The sequence below is a fragment of the Mesitornis unicolor genome, unplaced genomic scaffold (assembly GCF_000695765.1).
Source record: "Mesitornis unicolor isolate BGI_N332 unplaced genomic scaffold, ASM69576v1 scaffold699, whole genome shotgun sequence".
NCBI classification, from domain to species: Eukaryota; Metazoa; Chordata; class Aves; order Mesitornithiformes; family Mesitornithidae; genus Mesitornis; species Mesitornis unicolor.
Window position 1 is genome coordinate 18,116 of NW_010207725.1, and position 21,885 is coordinate 40,000.

A 21,885-nucleotide genomic window follows, 5' to 3' on the forward strand; every position below is an offset into this window, starting at 1 on the left:
AGCTGAAGTTAGTCTAGAGGGGAATAGAACACTTTTCAACTAACTTACAGACAAAAGAGAGGAAAACTTATTCTCACCTCCACAGATGAAAAGGACAAGTAGTTTTATGCTGAATATGTATAAAGATTAGTATTAAATATGCATTGAACACTAGGCAGAAAATACTTTCCAATGCTAAATCTAGTAAAGTTTTGTGAAAGATTGCCTAAGGAGAGTGCAAAGACTCCATAGTTTAAGAGAATTATTTTCTATCTGTCATTTCCACCTTAGAACTGAAACACACAATAAGTGGCCCAAGTCCCTTCCAAGTTATATGACTTTTTCTTTATTCTGTCCTCTTTCTAAATACAGACTATATATTTCCGTAAATATTTTCTCTATTCCATGTTCTGAAGAAGGACACAGCTTGATCACAGGACTGGGACCTATAGACTCAAGGATCAGAGTGAGTTCATGGTACAGAGGTCAGGCTGGGTTATAAGCATGCATCACACAGCAACTGCATTCATCAGCTACCTGCAGGTTACAGCACAGTGAGACAGTGGGTCAGTTCATAATAATACTTACTTGTCTGCTGCATGGCATATTGTGCCACATGTGTCAGCCATATCATCGACAAGAATTGCTACTCTGTCTTTCACATCACCAACCAAGACCATTCTGTCCACTTCATTTGCCTTCTTTCTTTCCTTATGAATGAGAGCAAATTCCACATTCAGCCTGTCAGCAATTGAAGTAACCCTAAGTTACAGGAAGAAATACACCACATTTAGAGAATTATTCTAAAAGAAAGAACAGAGGCATGCATGTGTATTTGTCTTAAAACAGTTTTTATGCTTCCTAACTTTCAAATTACCACGGCGCAAACTTCTGCAAGTAATGAGACAGGTTAGAAACAATCTTAATTCACTGCTAATAAATACAATCAGAGTGTGTTAACCTATACTCCAGAAACTGAGTTTTTCATTGAATTGACTTTGGTTTTCTGTCATTAAGTACCTGGCACTGAAAACATTTCAGCTATTCACAATTCAGCTGCTGCAATAGCTAGATAATTTAAAGCTGATGTAGCCATAATTCTAAGCCTACAGTAGCCTGCACCTTAACATACTAACTGAAAATACCATTGCAGGAATGTGAAACCAAACTAATGGAAAAAAGCAAAGAAGTAAGTTAATAGTGATTAATAATTCTTTTAGCAGTACTTGGACTAGTAAGCAAGTAGCCTACTTCGTTAGCAATTCCCTTAGCAATACATTTGTTTGACAAAGGTCTTTTAAACTGTTCAGGGTGACCTCTGGTGGTCAGACAAACCTCCAATAAAAAACTTAATTTGTTACAGACTTCTGATTGCTTTTTTCAGGTTTTTTAATATACCACAGCTAGTAGGTATAAAGACACAGGAATAAACAACACTATGCTTTTTCTATGCTGGCACAACATTGTAGCTTGTCTTTTTTTTTTAACAAGGTTATTAACGTGCAAGGTTATTAATAGAGAATACAGTTTTGTTTCTTTACCACTTAAACATGAAGAAATCATTAGTTACTGCATTTCAACAACTGGATGATATACAAAAGAACCCAAAAGTTTTGGCATTTTTTTTGTAAACAGTGTAATTTCATAGCAAGTCTCAATACCTCAGAGGCATTAAGATATCAATAGAATTTGCATGCCTTATTTCAGTCATAAAATTCAATAAGCTGGAATAAAACTCAAGTGGTAAGAAACAAAAAATAATTCAGATATTTTAAATGAGTGCAAGAACATGTATATTTAATTTTTTTTATTGCTTACAAATTTAAATTTTAAAGACAGACTTTCTCCACATTCTATTTACTTTTCATTAAGCCAACTATTATTTTGAAGGTCCACACGTTTAAATGAAAAGGCCAAACCATTTGCTTTATATTACAGGAGGTGAATGAAAAGTTGCGAATTTATTGATAGCAACATCTTCCGCTGCTTCACCAGCAACTGCTTGTTTGCATTACAACAGCAAGGTACCAAAGACAGACTCTATCTATGTTAAATACAGTGAGTGGTCCTCAAAAAAATAAGCTCTTATGATCCACTTGATAACACACCACATTTGCTAAGAGGAAAAAAAAAAAGCTGTCTTCTGACTTGAATTCTCAGCAAAGGCTGTACTTTATTTAAAAAAAGAAACAAACAAAACCAACTGTTAAAACATCAGTCTTCAGGTAGGAACAAACAAAGAATTTTAATTGACCGAGTCATCTGAATTTTAGAATGCTTCCTATAGTTTATATTCTTGACATCTTTAACTTGATTAATCTAAACAGAAACAACTGTGGAGTTCTAATCAGTCTTATTTCCCTACTAATTACTAGAACATCGTAACTGACAACAGACCCAAGGACTTCAATTAAAGTTACATTGTGACAGTCTATGGCATTTTCCCTCGTACTACATTCCAAACATTTAAATTACTATGGGCTTATAGGAGTCTTACTTCACTTGTCTTTGTTCCTATTCAGTTCTGTAGCAGCAGCATGACCAATAAAACTTGAGAACAAGCATTTTGCCTCATGGCATGCTTTATCACCTTACCAGCCAGCATGCCTCTAAGCTTTTTGCATTAGTTCATACTCAGTAGATAGCAAATAAATACTGCTGAATGGGTAACATATGCTACAGATGAAGAAACACTCCAATTAACTAACTGTTCTATTTTCACCTTTTGCCACTCAAAACAAAACTTCACTGCCTTTTTCTAGTATTCACAGTGCACAACTTGGGGTCAATAGTTCTACAGCTGGAATTCAATAACAAAGAAAAAAGAAACACGACTCAAGCAAGCTCTTACCTAAATGCCAGCAGGTACAGTGGGGATAGCCCATATGCTTTGACAGAGAAGAGAAACAGGCAATTCCAGAGCGAAGCAGGAAGAGGTGCAGCAACTGGAGTAAAGAAGCAAGCAGCAGGAAAAATCTCTTCCCTCCAGCAGAGGGATTCAGCTAATGAGGCCATATCCAGGGAGAGAGAAAAAGATTTTCTTTAGAGTACAGAAAGCTCCTAGATGTTTTCAAGCATGAACACTAAAAGAACTTATTATTCTGTTTCTACAATGCAGTTGGATTCATCAGTGATGCACTTTATATCTTGATTAATCCACAGAAGAAAAAAGACTAGACAAACTAGTTCATTAACCACTAACTATATATAAAACTAATAGTTTTAGGCTTGTATAGTACCTTTTCGCACCACCTGCATCAGGTGAGACTATAATACAGTTTCTCCACTCCAAAATGTTCTCTTTAATCCATTGCAGCACTGCAGGTTCTGCATACAGGTTATCTACCGGAATGTCAAAGAAACCCTAGCGCAAAAGAGAAAGAGTTTCATGAATATATGTTCATGTCTTACCTGGAACAAAGACACAGGGAAAGATCAAACATTTGCGTTTCATATATGGTAGAACTTTAATTAGTGTTTTACACTGGCCTAATTCGGCCATCTGCTATTACTATCAAACGCAGTGGAAGTTAGACAAATAATGTCTCAAAATCTCACCCAAGAATAGTGAAATAAAGAACAGCTGATCTCAAATGATAGAAAAAGCAGGAAAGACAATAACTTTCAGGCGCTAAAGTAAATTAATGCCTGTGAAAAGCTCTCAAAAAAAAATAATCTAGTAGCTCTCAACATCCAGAAATGAAATCTTTCTTTTTGTGCAAGTTGTAACAAGAAGAAATATGTCAAATGAAGCTGCCTTTTATTTGTATGACAGCCACCTAGCATAATGGGAAATTTTGATTAAACAGAATATCAGAACTGGAAAAGGTTGCATTTTCCAGGAAAAAACAAAAACAAACAAAAACCCCCCAAAAAACCCAAAAACAAGGTTTCTTGAAAAGAGGTACACATGAGAATGACAAATGATGACTGCTCTGTGTCTGAGGAAAGAGTTTTGTTATTTACTGGATTCAGCAGTAAACCAGCTAAGTAAGGGTTGCCAGCCTCTATCTCCACTTTTCTTAAAAGAGTATTGTCCCCCTGACTGAAACAACAAAATTCTATCTAGGACAATACTGTAATCTCTGACCAGGCCAAGATTAAGGCAACTTGTCCCAAATCAGTATATTTCATGTTCTGGGAGCTCTTAGAATCATAGAATGGTCTTGATTGGAAAAGACTTTCAAGATCATAGAGTCCAACCATCGATCCAGTCCGCCACTAGACTATGTCCCCAAGCACGACATCTACTCATCTTTTAAACACCTCCAGGGATGGTGACTCAACCACCTCCCTGGGCAGCCTGTTCTAGTACGTGACAACACTTTCAGTAAAGAATATTCTCCTAATATCCATTCTAAACCTTCCCTTCATCTTGGTTCTGGGAGTTCTTGCTAGACTTGGAAAATTCCACTGAAGACTCCAACAAACAAGTATTCGAAGTGCCTGCAAAATCACCCCATAAAAATCAAGGCTGGTCTCTTTCAAAAGGGGAATTTAATTAGAAATAGGTAATGAGACTTTCTATGAACCCTGAGAATTACAATTCTGTACATTGCCTTTAAAAACAATGAGGAAAAAACACCAGAGGACTCAATTAGTCTTTCACATTCAGAAGAGCTCCTAGCCACAGTTAGTAAAAACTGATAGTTACCTGGATCTGAGAAGCATGCAAGTCCATGGTGATGATGTGGTCAGCCCCTGCAACTGACAGCATGTTGGCAACAAGTTTTGCAGAGATTGGAGCACGACTCTGAGGAATAAAGCACAAATGTTAAAATTTTAAAGAGATTTTAACTAGATGCAAGGAGTCAAAAAATAGCTACTTTTATTGATTTTTCCCTTTAGAATATTTGGAATCTGGATATGAAGAGCTCCAGAACTTTAGCCAAACTAGCCTGTCAATAGCTACTCTTCCCAATACATTTAGGAATATCTAAATCAGTTTGCACAGTCTGCCTAAAAGTGCTTTGTAGTAATTAGACTAACAAGCAGATAAAATTTGAGCTACAATTTTCCAGTTCCTCTGTTTAAAACTTTCAGCTAGCTTTACTTTAGCAGAAAGACAGACAATCTCCTTTTCTGCCACTACCCTTTGCTAATGTTCAACTCAAGGAACTATCATGTTCTAAAAAACATTCCCAAAAACAAAGATTGAAGGTAGTAAAACCAACCTTTGAAAGATTTGCTCTAAAACAAAGTTAGTATCGGGCTTTTCTTCATCATACAGTAAAGCTTGTAACAAATCCATGTTTGCAGGGGTCTTCTACCCTGACCTATTTATTTATTCTTTTCTGCTAATTCAGGCTTAGTTGTTGGATGCAATCAGGGGTCTACAATTCCCAAAAGGGACGGGGGGGGGAGGTAAAAAAGAAAAACGGAGAGAAGTGGAAAGAACAAAAGAGGTGGGGGTGAAAATCTAATTAGTAAAGTTAATGCCAATGTCAAGAGCTTTTTAAAAGTGACAAGGATGCAGAACAAACAGCAACGTAAAAAAGAGAAGATGGAAAATAATGACTGGAGGATCTCTCAATTTTTGTTTGAGCAACTCCAAAGGTTTTTCAGGTTTTTTTAAGCTCTGAAAAAATCTATGTTGCCCTAGACTGCCTTCTCTGTAACAGAAATACTAAACCAAACCTCCTGTTTTCTTTTTGCCAATCTTTAAATAAGGCTAATGGCTGGCAATAAGATCAGCATGAAGGCAGAACTGCAACTCAGAGGTTCCATCTCACTGTCAGACTCTGTTTTTTGCTGGCACAGTATTCTCTCTTGTTACATCTCTTTTTTCAAAAGGCCACATTTAGCCTCATAGGAACCCTCTCCGTCCATCCCATGCACACAATTAGAGAGTATCACTGCTCCCCTTCCAGTGATACTCAAGGGCATAACCTAAAATAAGCTGGAGCATTGCCAGTTTAACCTGATGCTTTTCTATCTGTGTCATATCAAGGAGCCAGTATTTTCCTCTAAAATTTTGCTAATTTAGATAGAAACTCAGCATTTCTCTGTTTTAACCTGCAGATTGCCAACATACCTCTAGAGAAGAAAGTGAGTTATTGCAGTTTTTATTGGGGCTGGATCAAATTTATCAACATAATTGCAGAAATCCTTAATTTTCAAAACCATCCCTTTCAGTTTTGGTGTTTCACAGAACACCACCACCATTGGTCTGTATAGGATACGCAGAAGATATACGCAACAGCTAGCACTTCCCTAGTTCTCTGTGTTTCAGATGCACATAGCCTCCATAAAAGTCTGCTATCACTAGTGCTTCAGCACAGATGATTTTCTAGTTACTAAGGACTATGCTGCTCCTCATTTAAGTTCTGTTCTGTAAGGTCCAAATCAGCCAAAGCTTTCTGGATATTTCCATTAGTAGTAGTGAACTTTTGGTTCATGACAGTCAAATTCCTGATCATTTCAGCTCATCTTAGCAAACTGACGTTTTTAAGCTGGGCTTCAAAATATTTTCAAATCTCTCTGGCAACATCTAATAAAACAAAGACACAATTTCTACTCTTGTGGCTCTACTACAGTGTTCATTTAACAACTCTTTGCAAGGATCTGGTTTGATGCTACAGTTAAGCTGGACTAACAGGTGATGCTGAAATCAGCAGTTTGCTTCCCTGCTTGTCCCATCTGTTCTTCCCAGGCTATGCAACTCCACCGCTTTCTCCGTGCTGCACACCAGGACAGCAGCAAGATGAGGCAGCTCAGAAGAGAAGATGGCAAACTAGGACTAACCCCTCAGGCAGAAACAAACAACTAGTTCAGGCTAGCTGCTGAAGGCAAATTACAGTCTTCCCAGAATGTGGTTTGCCATTCTCTTCTCTATCAGACATACTGAATTTTGGTTTTATTTTTTTCCATTTCTGTTCGATGTGAATACCATTTAGCCTGTTTCATGTATTAAAACCATAACCACCAAAATACTTTCCTGCATCAAATACTAAGGTATACATTACCAGTTGGTACTTCTTTCAGCAGCTGGCCTTGCAGGCTGCCTTCCCAGAAGGAAGAACTTGAGGGTTTTACCACTAGGTAACTTGTTTTAGCAGATAAGCACACATCACAGTTTGCCTACATGTTGGTGGACAGAGGGTCTTGAAAGGAAAGATAGCCAGACACCAATACCTGTTTCTCAAGAATGAGCTAATAGGAGATTAAGACAAATGAAGTTTGTAGCTATCTGACAGTTTCCTTTACACAAAATTGTGCATTAAAAGAAAACACACAACACATTCAAAAGGATTTAAGATTTGATTGCTTGCATAGAAAATAAGTTCCATGCTACAGTATAATCCAAACTGAAGATTATTTTAAAATCAAAGGAAGTATATTCATGAGAACCTCAGATAACCTGGCCTCATTCAGAAATTCTGACAACAAAAGTAGATGGGAACTCAAGATTTTCTTTAACTTTATCCTGGAGTTTAGAAGAGTTTGCTTCTGATCAGAGAGGCAAGAACACAAGAGAGATTCACAGTATTCATTGTTCCATTCTTTGACTAAATTTGAGATTAGTTTAAGAATTATTAGTGCGAAACACAACATTACATTATGTACAAAAACTAAATTGTAAAAAAAATCATTGAGTTTTTAGTTCCTAAGCAAATTCCCCACTTACATATAGCAAGCTATATAAATGATTTCTTACTTTGTGACACATTAGAAATTTATTCACAAGTCTTAAAATTACCAGGGGCAGGGGGGAATCCGCAAAGCTATTATAAACAACCTCACAAGAGTAACTATGCAAAGGACACAGAGCTGAAAGTAGAAGTTGCCCATCAAAACTAAAGTTCTGTTGCCTATAAGCATCTTATTACATTGTCTTGCTCAAAATGCAACACATGCATACTGAACAATAAAAAAATATTCAAGAAACCCAAAGATTTATAACTGGAACTTTCACTTCCAAGAAAGCCAGTTGTGAAGTGTATGGATACTGAATGTTCACTAATATATTACCTACATTTATAGTTTCAAAAATGAGATATGCTCTGAAGCTTCAGAAGTTGACAGCCATTGTCTTGAATGTCCAGACAAATTTTTAACTAGAAGCTGGGAGTTTTCTAGTGACAAATTATTCCACAGGATTAGTCTGTCATGGCCTAGGTGAAACACAACTGGAACCAGGAAGTGAAACTGAAAATGTTCCCAGTTATACATAATGTAACCCAGTAAGTTTCACCCTTTAAGGCCATGTTAATGGAAATGCAGTGTGTTAGATGAAAAGGGGGGGAAAAAAAAAAAAAAAAAAAAGGATACCTACCCAACGCTCCACGGACCCCTTCTACAAATCAAAAAAACAAAGTTACATGAGCTGTAGAACACCAAACTCACCTGTCACTCTACTTCTAACTTCTCAAAGGCATCTCTGCACCATCCTATATAAATGTACTCTGCCCATGGCTTGGAAGGTTAGCATAATTAGAAGATGCATAAATGCAACTATGGCCAAAACACAGATACACCTGAGCTAATTTTAAATTAGCTACTTTGTGTATCAGAAGTATTTTAGTTTATGGCAGTGCTTGACTGCATCTAAATTAATTTACCAACTTTTCAATGATTCTCAGCAAGCCTTTAAAAAAATAAAAAAATAAAAATAATAATAATAAAAACCCCAAACAACCAAACTTCTGTTTCTCATTTAAAGCTAGTCCAGGTTTAATGGTAAAGTTTCCAGAGTAGATTACACAGACTTTGTTAAGAATATAATTTTTTACTGCAAGGTTCTTTACTTAAATAAATAAATCAAGAGCATTTTCACTGTTCTCAGTGAACAGAGGCATGAAGAATATAGGGTTATTTCAAGCAGTAAGGACTCAGTCTATTTAGATCTTTATGAATCGAAGTCAACAACTTAAATTCAAACCAGAAAACAACATCCAGGTAGTGAAGATTATACTGCTTAAAGTTCATAACCAAGCAAACTACAGCAATATTTCCCACCAGAGAAAAGAAAATCTGTGTATAACTATAGGAAGAAAATGGCTGGCACTTTACTGACACTTCAGGCAGCATACAAAGATTGTGCACTCAACACGGGTCAAAGACCAAATGATGTGATGCAATCCAACAGAGGAAGGAAAGAATTTACTAAAATTTACTTCAGCCCTGTCAATAAGCTGCTCAGTGTTGACAGCTATATTATAGCTTATTTTGCAACATGGAGGTCAACTACCAAGGTTAATTTCCAAAGATGGCAAACATTTTCTCAGTTGCAAAACAGAGGTAAAAAAAAGAAAAAAGAAAAAAGAAACAGCTTTCCTGGAATTGAAGGAGAACTCAGTGACACCCAGAGAACAGTCTGGAACAATGCTAAAAATCTTTTAAAAATCTAAATCACTTTCCCAGGCTATCCATCTTCAGATAGCACTTCCAAAGGACAAAATGCTCCTGGGTGGCATGCTGGGTCACCACACTGTGGGTTTTAAGCGTCTCTCAAGAATCTGCCACATGGATTTTGTGTACACTTGAGGCATAACCTAAATGAATGGAAAACCTGGGACATACTCATCCTTTTCCCACACTAAGAACTTAAGAGGATAGTCCAGCAGAATCTTCCAATATGAATTTGGAATTCAAAACAGTAAGATATTTTCCTTTCCTGTCTATAAAATATTTATCACTTCCCTTTCAAGCTCTTCTGATAAAAATAAGTATTTCAGCTCTCCCATTCGAGGGAGAGCATTATTCAATACAAAACAGCAAAAATGAATTTCCAAAAGATGTAGGCAAAGAATAGGGAACTACTATCTAACTCCTGAATTCTGTTTTTGGATATATAAGTAGTGAGTCTTAAAAATACTGGTATGGTGTTAGAGAACCTGCACTTAAAGAATGAGTATACTAGAAAATAACTTTTCTGCATTTAGTTTTGTTCTCAGACATAACAGGCTGAGCATTACATAGTTTGTAATATCTGCTACTTTTTTTAGCTCCTGTATTATTTCTCAGTTCTATCACATCTTATATAAAAGAATGTAAAGAAGAATAGAAGGCTTTCGGGATTGTTTTTTTGTTGCCCAAAGTGAAAGGGAGGTGGAAGCCCACTTATGGGAAGTATTGGAGAGAGGCAATTTTCCAGAAAGACAACCATTGCAATCCAATCTTAAAAGCCAAATTCATATTTATTCGTGTTAGTTCTTTTCAAGTGAATTTTGGGAAAAGTAACACAACATATTAGAGGGTTTTTGTATACATAATAGAGATAGGAAAGTTTAGGTGTTTTGGTTTGGTTTGTTTGTTTTTTAAATAAAACTCACTTGGCACAGAGCATTTTTTACGGTGTTACCAACTTGGCTGAACTGGTATATGCATCAGTTATGGGAGACCAAGTTCAGGAGAACTGCACTAAGATCAGAAGATTATTTATGGGATTTCCATATAATTTTTGGTCTGCATCAATAAAAATAATTATTACAGATATAAAACCTTTTTTGTAAAATGCCTTGCAACATAAAATAATGTTTTATTAATTACTGTTAAGCATTGCAGATTTAATCAGTTCCTTCCATTTGGCTCTCTGCTTAACTATATAGGGTAAAACCCACCTACATAATGGTTACAGCACTTCCAATTTAGGATTTAATTCTATGCAATTAAAATGTACTAAAAGGTATACTATCTTCATATATAGAGGTAAAAAAAAAAAGCTTGAAAAGGCAAGAAAAACAGTCCCATAAGGTGAGATTCGCTAGCAGAGTACTCTGCAAAATGCCACACTCATAGGATGTACCTACTTCTCCAAACTGAAGGCATGTCAATCAAAAATACAAGCAAAAAATAATCTACTGTCTTGTATCATTCATGTATAATCAAATATTTTACCAAAAAAGGATGAAAAAAGTAAATCTTCCAAATCACTTAAATGTTTACGAAAACATGGCTCATCTTCAACAATTTCAAGTGAACAAACTGAAAAAGGCCTTCTAAAATTACACAGTTCTTACCTACCTTGTCTTTCTTATCTTGCCTGGCATATGGAAAACATGGAATTACAGCAGTCACTCTGGAGGATGATGCAATCTTGCAAGCATTGATCATGATCAGCAGTTCCATTAAGTTGTCATTTATTTCTCCACAGCCACTCTGGATGATGTAAACATCTTCTCCTCTCACACTTTCACCAATCTCTACACTGAGAAAGCAGGAGATGACCATTTAAACAATTGAATTACTGCGAAAGCGTTATTAAAGAAAAAACAGTTTTGTTTTAACAAGCCTTCACAGGTTTATCCCCATTTAGAGTAAGAGGTTTTTTCACAGTGATTTGGATAACTGTCCCCTTGATACAAAGTCTGTTTCAATATAAGCCAGTCTAAAATTTACTTCAGCCTGAATACAGACTTCATAAGGTCAGCATCAACCAACATGTAATTATGGCTACAGCAATGATGCAGCTCACATTGTTATTAAACTTAATACTGCTTTTTGGTTTACTCTGTATATTCTGTGTCCATGCCATCTTCAGGGAGATGACCATTTAAAGAATAACCTAGATGATAAGTACAGAAACAGAGTCCACTTTAGCACATTAAATACTACCTGCAACAAAATACCTCCATGAAGAAGGTCTTTATTGTTCCATGATAATTAAGACATTACTAGATTCAAGAAACTACTGCATTTTAGAAGAGAGAAGTATCAAACAACATCCTAAAAATGAAGTCTAGTTAAAATTCACAACGTGATGTCCAAATAAAGTATTTTTTTCAAAAATAAAAACTTAGAGAAGAGCTAAGACGACTACTCATCAGCAGATCACCATGACTCAAACTCTTACTTTCAGTTACTCTACTTGCTCTAATTGTACTTAGATACTTTGGTTCCTTATGATAGCATCTAAGAGTTATTTTATTCTACGGATTTCAAGGCAAATTCTGGCACTGATCACTGCTCACACCACAGAATTAAAAAATTAAATATAGCTTATAAATAAACAGGAAAAATTAAAAAAAAAATCAGTTGAATGCATATTCTTTTTCAATAGTAGACCCAAGTAAGAGAAATCTACTGTTGAACCACACTAACATTTCACACCTGTTATTCTAATACTTACATACAAAAGCAGCAGACTAACCTTCATTTTTCCATTAATCCATGCACAACATACAAGAAACATGCAGACTTCCTAAATAATGAGGCAACCGGATCTTTCAAACTCATGCTTTACTAAGTTAGTCTTAATTCTTGAACACTAAAATACCTTGGGCCCTTATTTAAAAAGTCACATCTTTACCCAAGATAAAAATAAATAAAAGCTTCTAGCTGGAAACTATCCAGTGGCCCAGATGTGGGTAGAATAATTTCTCTGATGAGCCTTTCGACACTGAGGCTTGCTCTAGTAAATGGCAGCCCAAACAACTTTCATTTATCAGCTTTCAGGGTGCTGTGTAAGACTTGCTAGCTTTCTGCAGCTACAAAACATAGAAAGGAATTTACTGCTTAAAAACATATTAACGATATGCAAGCATTTGATTTATCACCATCAAGATAATTGAGTCCATGCCCACAGTTCCCCTTGTTTGGCACCTTTGCAGTCCCGAATAAGCTACAAAAAAGTTCTGCTTTAATTTTTCACCGTAATTGAATTTTTTTTTTTTCACCAAGAATGCTACTAGCAGGATTTCCTAGAGCCAAAAGAAAGCAAAGCATCTGTCAAACACCAGGATCTCTGAAAGTACAGAGGTGGTCAGGGAGAGTGTCATCTGCAGGCAAGTCAGTGTTAAGCCCGGTAACCTTTTTGGAGGCATTCATCATGGCACAATACCACAATCTTTTGATTGTACAACTCCTATTTCATTTTTGATCAATGGAATAGAGCTGTTTAGAGAAAACTGGTTTGATCAAAATATTTTCTTAGGTTTTTTTTTCCTTTTTGGAGCTGAAAAAGTTTTGATCAACATAATTTAAGTTCAGCAAGACACTAAGCATCTTCCATAATTGGAAGAACTGGTCAGGCTTAATTAGAAGCCCTACCAAAAACTTTTCTGATGTTAAAATATCAGAGCTCTTCTTCTCAGAAAAATAAGCAAAACCAAATAAACAAACAGAGAAACCTGTCATTGCTTCTGAACACACAAATCTAGCCCCAAGTAAAGCATCTACTCACCAGCTTATAAATGCAGCCTCAAACATCATTACAGATTCATGGTTATTATTACAAAGGCTCTGAAAAATTACAATTGCCACTTGACTCAGTACTTACGCAGACCTGCTTAATAACAAGTGATTACACATACTCCAACTTTGTGACAGGCCTAAAGAACACCACCACCACATGCAAAAGCTATGCAGCATCCCTTTCAGCTGAAGACCATGAAGGTATACTCCAGTTCTGGAAATTAACCTAGGAGCCATTACAAAGCAGAAGAAAGCAGAAAAAGACTAAGGAGAAAACACCTTGGTTTTCAGGGGACAATGTTATTGGAGCAACAAAGGAGGGCAGAATGAGATTTTAGTACTTGGGGAGAAAAGTAACCACTAGTTTCATAGACATATTATGCAATAGGAAAAAACCTTACTGAATGACAAAAATACATGAGCTTAATGTTCCTTATATACACAAAGAACACTGAATTATAACACTCAGAGTTGTTTTGCTCCTTTAAAAACCAGTCATTTCTAAGCACACTGCTAAGAAATAACAGGTTTCAGAAGGTCAGCAAATACACTCTGAGACAAACATAGATCTGGTTAATACAATAGACCTGAAGTGATGTTTCTTCCATTGCCATCTTTTCAACGACCTTGGGCTAACAATAACTTTCTCATCATGTAAACAACTTGAAAAAAGAAAATACTACTTTCTCTCTTGGTGCATTTGAAAAATTTTTGGTTACATTTTTCACGCCAGAATAACATACTTGTTGGCACACAGAAATGTGAATGTATGCGTGTATGTATCCAGAAATAAGTTTTCTAGTGGACACAGAAGTTACGTGCAGACTAAAATAAATCCAACTTCAATGAATACGTGATAGCACTCACAAGTAACTCACCTAAAGGTGCCAAAATACCGCACAAAGATCTACTCCAAATCAACTGAAGACAGCTGTGCAACAGATCAGTATCTCTTATTGCCTACCTTCTCAAGGAGTCGTATTGAGAGCTACTGTGTAGACTCAACCAACAGACATACAGCTGCCTATTTTACCTTCATCAAGTCACACAGTAAAAGACAACCAGTCATATAGTGTTAAAAATATTCCATCAGACATAGCCTGGGGGTTTACTTGAGAAACTGGGGGATTTTTTGGGTACTGTAGGGTTTTTTTTTCTTTTTATGGTTGTGGCAGTTTGGGGGTTTTGTGCTTGGTTTTGTTTTTTTTTCTTTTCTTTTTTTTTTTAAACACATTCAGCTATAAACAGGCAAACAGTAACACACTATAAAATACAGTATCAGATACCTGAAGTATTGTACCTCAAATATCTATTAGAGAACACTAAGCTAACAACAGCAGTCAATCTTTGTGACAGTTATCTTATTAACAATACTGCTAAATTCCACTTAGACCTTATATCATGATCTAATTAACTGTTTGGAGGGTTATTTAAACTATTTCACATAGCGAGGACACAGAGGAAGGACACAAGAAAAAGTTCTTGCCTCAAGATTACAAGCTCTGTTTTATGCAATTTAATTAAATTCAGCTATTTGGTTACACTCAGTTTAAATAAACTTCTCATTCAAGAAGAGTCAACAGAACCTGTACATTAAAACCCCTGACACCTCACAATTGTATTTTTAAGTAAAAACTATAGAAATTAATAGCCCACAAAAGTAATTACCTGTATTTAAACCAGTTGCTTGGAATCCACAAGCACAAGGCTCTAGCTAGGAAAGATACACAGGTCACAATGGAAGCCAAGTTTGAGTGTTAGTATCTGCCTTCAACTTGCAAAGGCCAGTTTGAGAGATCAGTGTAATAACTAGAAACTTGGATAAACTAATTACCATGAATTAAGGATAAGGTTCAAAACTCACTTAAACTACAAACACATTTCAATGGCTGAAGCATCCATTTAAGCAAAATCCAAAATCAGGAGTAACAGCAGGCTGGGCTTCTTCTGAGACAGATTTATAGTACAATCCTAAGAGAACTTACAGTGATGGAATTTTAAATTTGCACATCCTAACTTTAAAAAAAAAATAAAAAGTTGTGGGGAAGCAGGGGAATAAGTATGCAGAGCCAGACTAAAATGGAAACTAATGTAAATCTCTAACTAGGATCCTGTTCAAATCATGCACTTAAAAGGGCTTTATGTATCTTTTTAAATTACTACCACAGATTAAGTTTCTAGCCATGCTTACAAGAAGTAAGATTTCTCAAGCAATTTAGGTGCCAATAAAGTAGATGTACACTTCAGGCACTTTTAATAACCAGAGAAGAGGCAAAAAATTAAGGTCTAGAGTCTTCATACAGTGTGCAAAAAGAATCAATATCTCAAAAGCTGTCAAAAAAATTCACATGCTGAATTTGCAATCCACTGAAACCCAGCCAATGGAAAGGACTAAGCAGAGGGGGGTGTTTGACCTCTTACCTTTGGGAACACATTTTGCAGAGTAAAGTCTTTTAACACAAGACTTCCAAATTACTGGGCAAATATTTCAACTGCTGTGATGTTACATAACAGCGTGGGTACCAGCAAAGTCCAAAGCAACAAAGAAATGACAAAAATGCCAGATTGGGCATATAGATAAGTCTATAGGTAACCCACACCTCTTGGCACCCATGGTCTTCCCTCAAGTCTAGGCTCTTCCACTTTGATTATCAGCTCCAAGACAAATCGCCAATTAGATCTCCATTGCCCTAATGGTGGGCACCAGCATGGCAAGCACCACAAGATGGGAAATACCTTCTTACCCTCCACTCGGACATATAGCCTGCCACTGCAAGAAGAAAACACCTTCAATTGAGCAACTCTAGGTTGAGCCACGTGTAGTCCGAAAGGAAACCTCAGAAATTTTGAAACAAAAGTCTAGCAAACCTGAGCATGTGCAGAGAGTCTTCAAAGGCTGAGTACCAAACTCTGCAGCTAAGAACATGTGAGATTGTCAGGTACTATTCACATGGGTCAGTTTTTGGTTTTAGATTTCAAGAATTTAGCATCTACTTAAAGATAAAGAGCACACATTATACTGCAAGATCAATAAAGCATAAGTCTCAAACCAAAAGGTTTGAAGCATTTTTGGGCCTTTTGCAATTCAGAGGAATATCAACAAACTATCAACAATGTGATAAATGACCATTTTTGCTGCATCTTCAATTCCCTATATAAACAAAACACACAAAACATGCTATCCAGTCAATTTTTATCTTATTCAACCAAGCTGATAAAAATCTGTTTCTCCAACCTTCTCTTGTTCATGACAGCATAAGTGAGGGGGAAGCAGGTACAGGAGATGTAGTGAGGTGACCTCATCTGAGACAACTGCAGTAGAAGAGTTGGAGGATGCTGAAGTGGAGATGGGAGGGTAATGTTACAACTCAGTGCTGAATTATGAATCCCTGATATATTGCACTGATATAAACATTTCCAGGCTGGTTTCTTATTTTTTCAATTTTTTACTTATAGAGCAAACTGTTTTCATTACAACACTTTGCATGAGATACGAGGACATGAATCTCTAAGAATTATCCAAGGAAACATCAGGTATTTTTTCCTGTCTTGCAAGACTAAATTTCAGTCCAAGATACCAGTTCTATTTATTTACTTACAAACAAACGGCCCTCATAACAACAGAGCTTTTCCTATACAGCAGACAATATCCCTTTGTAGTCAACATTTATTTTCCTCTATAAAATAATAAAACCCCCTTATTTTCCTCATTGTCTACCCAGACTTTAGTAAGGCCTTTGACACCATTTCCTACAGCATCCTCCTGGAGAAGCTGGCTGCACATGGCTTGGACACGTATACGCTTCACTGAGTAATACTCTGGCTGGATGGCAAGGCTTCACCAGAGTTGTGGTGAACGGAGTCAAATCCAGCTGGCCTCCAGTCAAATTGGTGTCCCCCAAGGCTTGGTACTGGGGCCCTTTATATTTAATATCTTTATCAGTGGCATGGATGAGGGAATTGAGTGCACTCTCAGTAAGTCTGCAGATGACACTAAGTTGGGTGTGTGTTGATCCGCCCAAGGGTATGAAGGTTCTGCAGAGGGACCTGGATAGGCTAGATCAATGGACTGAGGCCAATTGCATGAGGTTTAACAATGCCAAGTGCCTGTATCAGGAACAGCGTGGCCAGCAGAATCAGGGAAGTGATCCTTCCCCTGTACTCAGCACTGGTGAGGCCACACCTCAAATACTGTGTTCAGTTTTGGGTCCCTCACTACCAAAAGGACATTGAGGTGCTGGCACATGTTCAGAGAAGAACAACGAAGCTGGTAAAGGGTTTAGAGCACAAGTCTTATGCAGAGTAACTGAGGGAAATGGGATTGTTTAGTCTGGAGAAAAGGAGACTGAAGGGAGACCTTATCACCCTCTACAACTACCTGAAAGGAGGTTGTAGTGAGGTGGGGTTTGGTCTGTTCTCCCTCATAGCTAATGATAGGACAAGGGGTAATGGCCTCAAGTTGCATCAGGGGAGGTTTAGGTTGGGAGGAATTTCTTAACTGTAAGGGTTGTCAAGGACAGTAACAGGCTGCTCAGGGAGGTGTTTGAATCACCATCCGTGGAGGTGTTTAAAAGACAAGCAGATGTCATGCTTAGGAACATGGTCTAGTGATGGACTTAGGGCTGGTTCAATGGTTGGACTCTATGATCTTGAAGGTCTTTTCCAATCAAAACCATTCTATGATTTCATGACTCTATGAAAAGCTGAATGGCATACACCTAAGTCAATGTTTTTGAAACAACCCAGCTTCAGTAGCTAAAAAAGGCTGCAAATATGCAGCCTCCAAATTCACATGTGCTACAAAGGCCTTCAGTTCCTCATGGATACATCAAGATCTGCTAGAAGATTCTATTTAGCCAGTGAACCCAATGGGAAGAAACTAGGAAGCTCATGGAGACAGGTGGGAGCACTAACTTCTTCCACTGGGAGAGATGTATGTAAGATGGTGCCATCTATGACTCCCATTTCTTGATTTTGAGAATAACAATTTCAAGATCAGAGTTAAAATAGATAGCTTTTAGAGAAGCAAACATACTATTTATTATAAGAAAATATATTATTTAAGAAGTGATGTACATTCAATGACTTTTTTTTTTCCATCAGCTATCTTACTAAAAATACCTGCACTGGGATTTAATTGTGTATCAACTATAATTAAATGCCATCTCACTGTATTTGGCGAATTTTGTGAAAAACTTCAGAGTATTTAATATCTGTATGCTTCTGTTACAAGTCTGTCAAACAGAGTTCCACAATGCTAAGGCTACAACAGCCACGCCTGTTTAAGGACTTCCATCCCTCTCCTCTTTCTCCAGCCTGCCAAACTCTGCTGACAACAGTTGCTTGTGGAGTCTCAGAAGATAAACTCACTGAGCCCTCACTGCAGCCCTAACATTTTGCCAGATAAGTGAGAAGGTGGTGCCGCCCAAGCTTCTGCAATGATGCTGTGGCTGGCACTTAATTGACACATAAGCTTTGAATACTAAACAGAATTATCTTTGACAACCAGATGTTATTGAGGAGCTCTCTCACTGTTTTAGTTAGCACTGCTTAGCTTTGGTAGTCAGCTAAAGGAAAGCATTTCCATACAGTTTAGATGGAAGGAGGAAAAAAACAGGGCAGTGGTCAAGTCTACCAGCAATTTCCCTCACTTTCCCTAGTACAGATATTACAGTTCATAGTTACAGACCTGCAAGAATGCTGAATGCCTCGATCAGAAGAGAAATGGGATATTGCTAGATATGCTAGTCCCAGTATAAATTAAAAAGCTAAGCCTTTCCCATTTAAAATGTTCAGGAGTTGAGAATATACCTGCCCATTTAGCCACAGTGCTTGTCAGAGGTGGTCTTATCCCTGGCTAACCTCAGAGTACAGCTTTAGTTCTTCAAAACCACTTACATCTGCTATGGATTGGGACTGAGACTTACAGTCTGATTAAGTTGAAATATAATGCCAAGCCAGACTAATTGAAGTTCTCATGTAAACAGCCTCCAGCTAGGACCCTTTGACAAAGGTCAAAGCCTGGGGCTGCACACGTTTATCAATTTACACATAATTTACATTTAAAAGAATGCAGCAAACAGCAAAACAGTTTTTAACAAGAGGTGAATCTTCTCTGCAACTTGCTAACTTAACAGATCTGACAAAACAAGAGTTTGTTGACCCCCAGGCCCAGGCTTATCTGTTTGCATAGGGGTTTGTCCAAGTGCCATTGGGAAAGTTTAAGGTTCTTTGAGCATTTTAACGATCAGATTCTGGTATTCTGCAATACTGCAGATGTATTTCATAATGTCAATACACTTTTTTATAAATCTAAAAATGCAACAAAAATAAGGACAAAAAGAGACTGTGCTGAATTGTCTTTATATAGGAAGAAACAACCATTTGCTTACATACATACATGAAGAAGCTTTGCTATACAGACAGACTGAAAATTCAGATGTCTCAGGAAAGGACCATTGCAGCATAAATACCTTCTTCAGCTGTAGTTTAATTTCAAATACATTGTTGATGAACTCTTATTACTACTGCAGATTTTTTTATTAAGAACATCAATCTACAAAACTGGAAGGCCAACATAACGAAATAATTTGCTAAGAATATTGAAAAGATTACCCACTTAAAACATTAAATAGTGAGTATAAATGTACTTGCTGATGGGGAAGCAAGAACTTCATTTTAGAATCTCGTAAGTATGAAGCTTTAAAAAAAACAACAAAAATAGACACGGATTTAAAGTGTTAAGGCATTTTAAGTTCAAGGGAAAAGAAAAAAAAGATAATGCCAACATGGCAGTGTTGCAACAGAAGCAACCAGAAATAATGTTTAGATTAGATACATTCCTCATATCTGTAACACACTACATCCCTGCTTGCCCTAGAAAATTAGCTGGCACTACCAGATTAGCCAAACCACTTACATGCTGCAGACACCACTACCTACTTGTTTAATGGCAGAGGCCAATTACTGCACACCTGGAAAAACAGGTGGAATGATAGATAGAGATTATCCTATCCTGAAGCCTAGAACTTAATTAACTTACCTCACAAAATAAATATGCAAACTTCAGAGATAAATTTCTACCTTGTATGAAATCTAAATCAATTCATCTCTGCTTAAAACATAGCAAATAGCAGAACTAAAGATAAGTGTCTCTGGAGAACAAACATTAAAAAAAAAAATCAGACATAAAAGTCTGCAAGAAAGTCATGCAACCAAATACACAAATTAAGTTTCATCATGCAGAAAAGAGATCAAAGAGCAATAAAGTGATTGTGGGGCTGGAAAGACTTGAGAGAAGACTTAAACCTTCATTTAATCAGGAATGAATAGATGAGAGTTAGTGTGCAAACATTAGGTTGCATAAACACCAATGGAAGTGGGTTTATAGTAATGCCAGTGAGCATAACTAGAACAAGAGCAATTAAACTGAGAATGCAAAAACATAGACAGAATAGAAGGACAAGCTTTGTGAGCACAATTTTAGAATACACCATGTTAATCTTTCAAAGGAAGCAATGAAAATATGCTTGTTCGGGAGATTCAGAACAAGAACAGAGAAAAATAAACATACAATAACCTCAGAGGCCAGCCAGCTACTTACTGTTGGGAAACTTGTGTTTCAGAATCAGCTGGCAGCCTACTCTCATACACCTATATAGAAAAGCAGTTGCAGAAAAGAGTCTTACCAGATCATGAGCAGTCATCGCAATTTAAAATTCTTCATTAAAAATGAGTAAATAACAGGTTGGTCAGAAAGCAAAGATGACAAACAAGTAGAGAGGCAACATTGACAGAAAAAGCACTGCAATTGCATTCTCAGAGAGTCAAGGTGAGCAAGCTGTCCTATGGGTTTCACACAGGAGTTTTTGCACTGTTACCAGAGTCACTTTCTGTATTTGGCCAGACAGAAGCTTAATACACCTGCATTTTCAGTATTAAGCCAAGACCATCATAACTGTTATGCAGGACCAACTGTCTTGTATTAAGAAGGGGAGCCATACAGGAGCTGTTATTGGTCCACTGCACACAACTAGCTGCTGCTAGAAAGTACAGTCACAACAAATCCTGCAATGTGATTCGATCCAGGCTCTGTTTCAAGTGTCCAATTCATCATCACCATCCTGTTCTTATATCCACTCACATACAGACCTACTTATGAAACCATGTAATACACTGTAATTCATGAAATTATGTTATCTTTACAGAGACTCTGCCCCAGCTGATGAACCGTTTAATTACTTATCTGTGAACAAGCGGATGCCTGTGGCAAACACCACCCTCACCCCACAGGAGGATGCTCTTCAGCTGGAGAAGGACACCGTCCCACCCCTTCTCCGGCACAGCAGCTGTCGATGGGAGCGCTCCCGAGGTGGGTCAGCCCAGGCGAGCCGGGACAGCTCCGGTGCAGCGGCAGGGATGGAGGGACGGCGGGAGGGCAGCCAGGAACGACTGTTGGGGAGCGAGCAGGACACACCGAACCATGCCGTATCCCTGCACCTTTGCTACCCATGCGCTTGTGCGCCGCAAGGACTACGCGGCTCTCGCACCAGCTCAGCAACTCGGGCGCACCTGCGGGACCCAGCCCCAGAGAGGCAGCGGAACACAGCCGGAGTGTGCGGGGCTAGAGGTGAAGCCGCGCCGGGCACCGCCCTCTCCAAGACGCGGTTGGGAAAGCGGGGTTCGGTGCTAGGGAAGCGCCGGTCTCCGCTGCTGCTCGCCTCACCCCACCCCACGCACCTGGTCTCCTGGTTGCTGAACTTCTTGGTGACC

General features: G+C 37.7%; 1 protein-coding gene across 1 annotated transcript in view; it reads right to left on the minus strand.

Annotated features, from left to right (window-relative positions):
• Nucleotides 1-21,879, minus strand: part of LOC104546732 (ribose-phosphate pyrophosphokinase 2) — a 25,693-nt gene extending 3,814 nt beyond the window's left edge. Inside the window, exons 1-6 of the mRNA XM_010192198.1 lie at nucleotides 21,853-21,879; nucleotides 10,945-11,128; nucleotides 8,255-8,275; nucleotides 4,634-4,732; nucleotides 3,219-3,343; nucleotides 568-741 (exon numbers count right to left, since the gene is read on the minus strand). Coding sequence (XP_010190500.1) covers nucleotides 568-741; nucleotides 3,219-3,343; nucleotides 4,634-4,732; nucleotides 8,255-8,275; nucleotides 10,945-11,049 — 524 coding nt within the window. The 5' untranslated portion in view covers nucleotides 11,050-11,128; nucleotides 21,853-21,879. The remainder of the gene's footprint in view (nucleotides 1-567; nucleotides 742-3,218; nucleotides 3,344-4,633; nucleotides 4,733-8,254; nucleotides 8,276-10,944; nucleotides 11,129-21,852) is intronic.
• Between the last annotated feature and the right edge of the window lie 6 nt (nucleotides 21,880-21,885).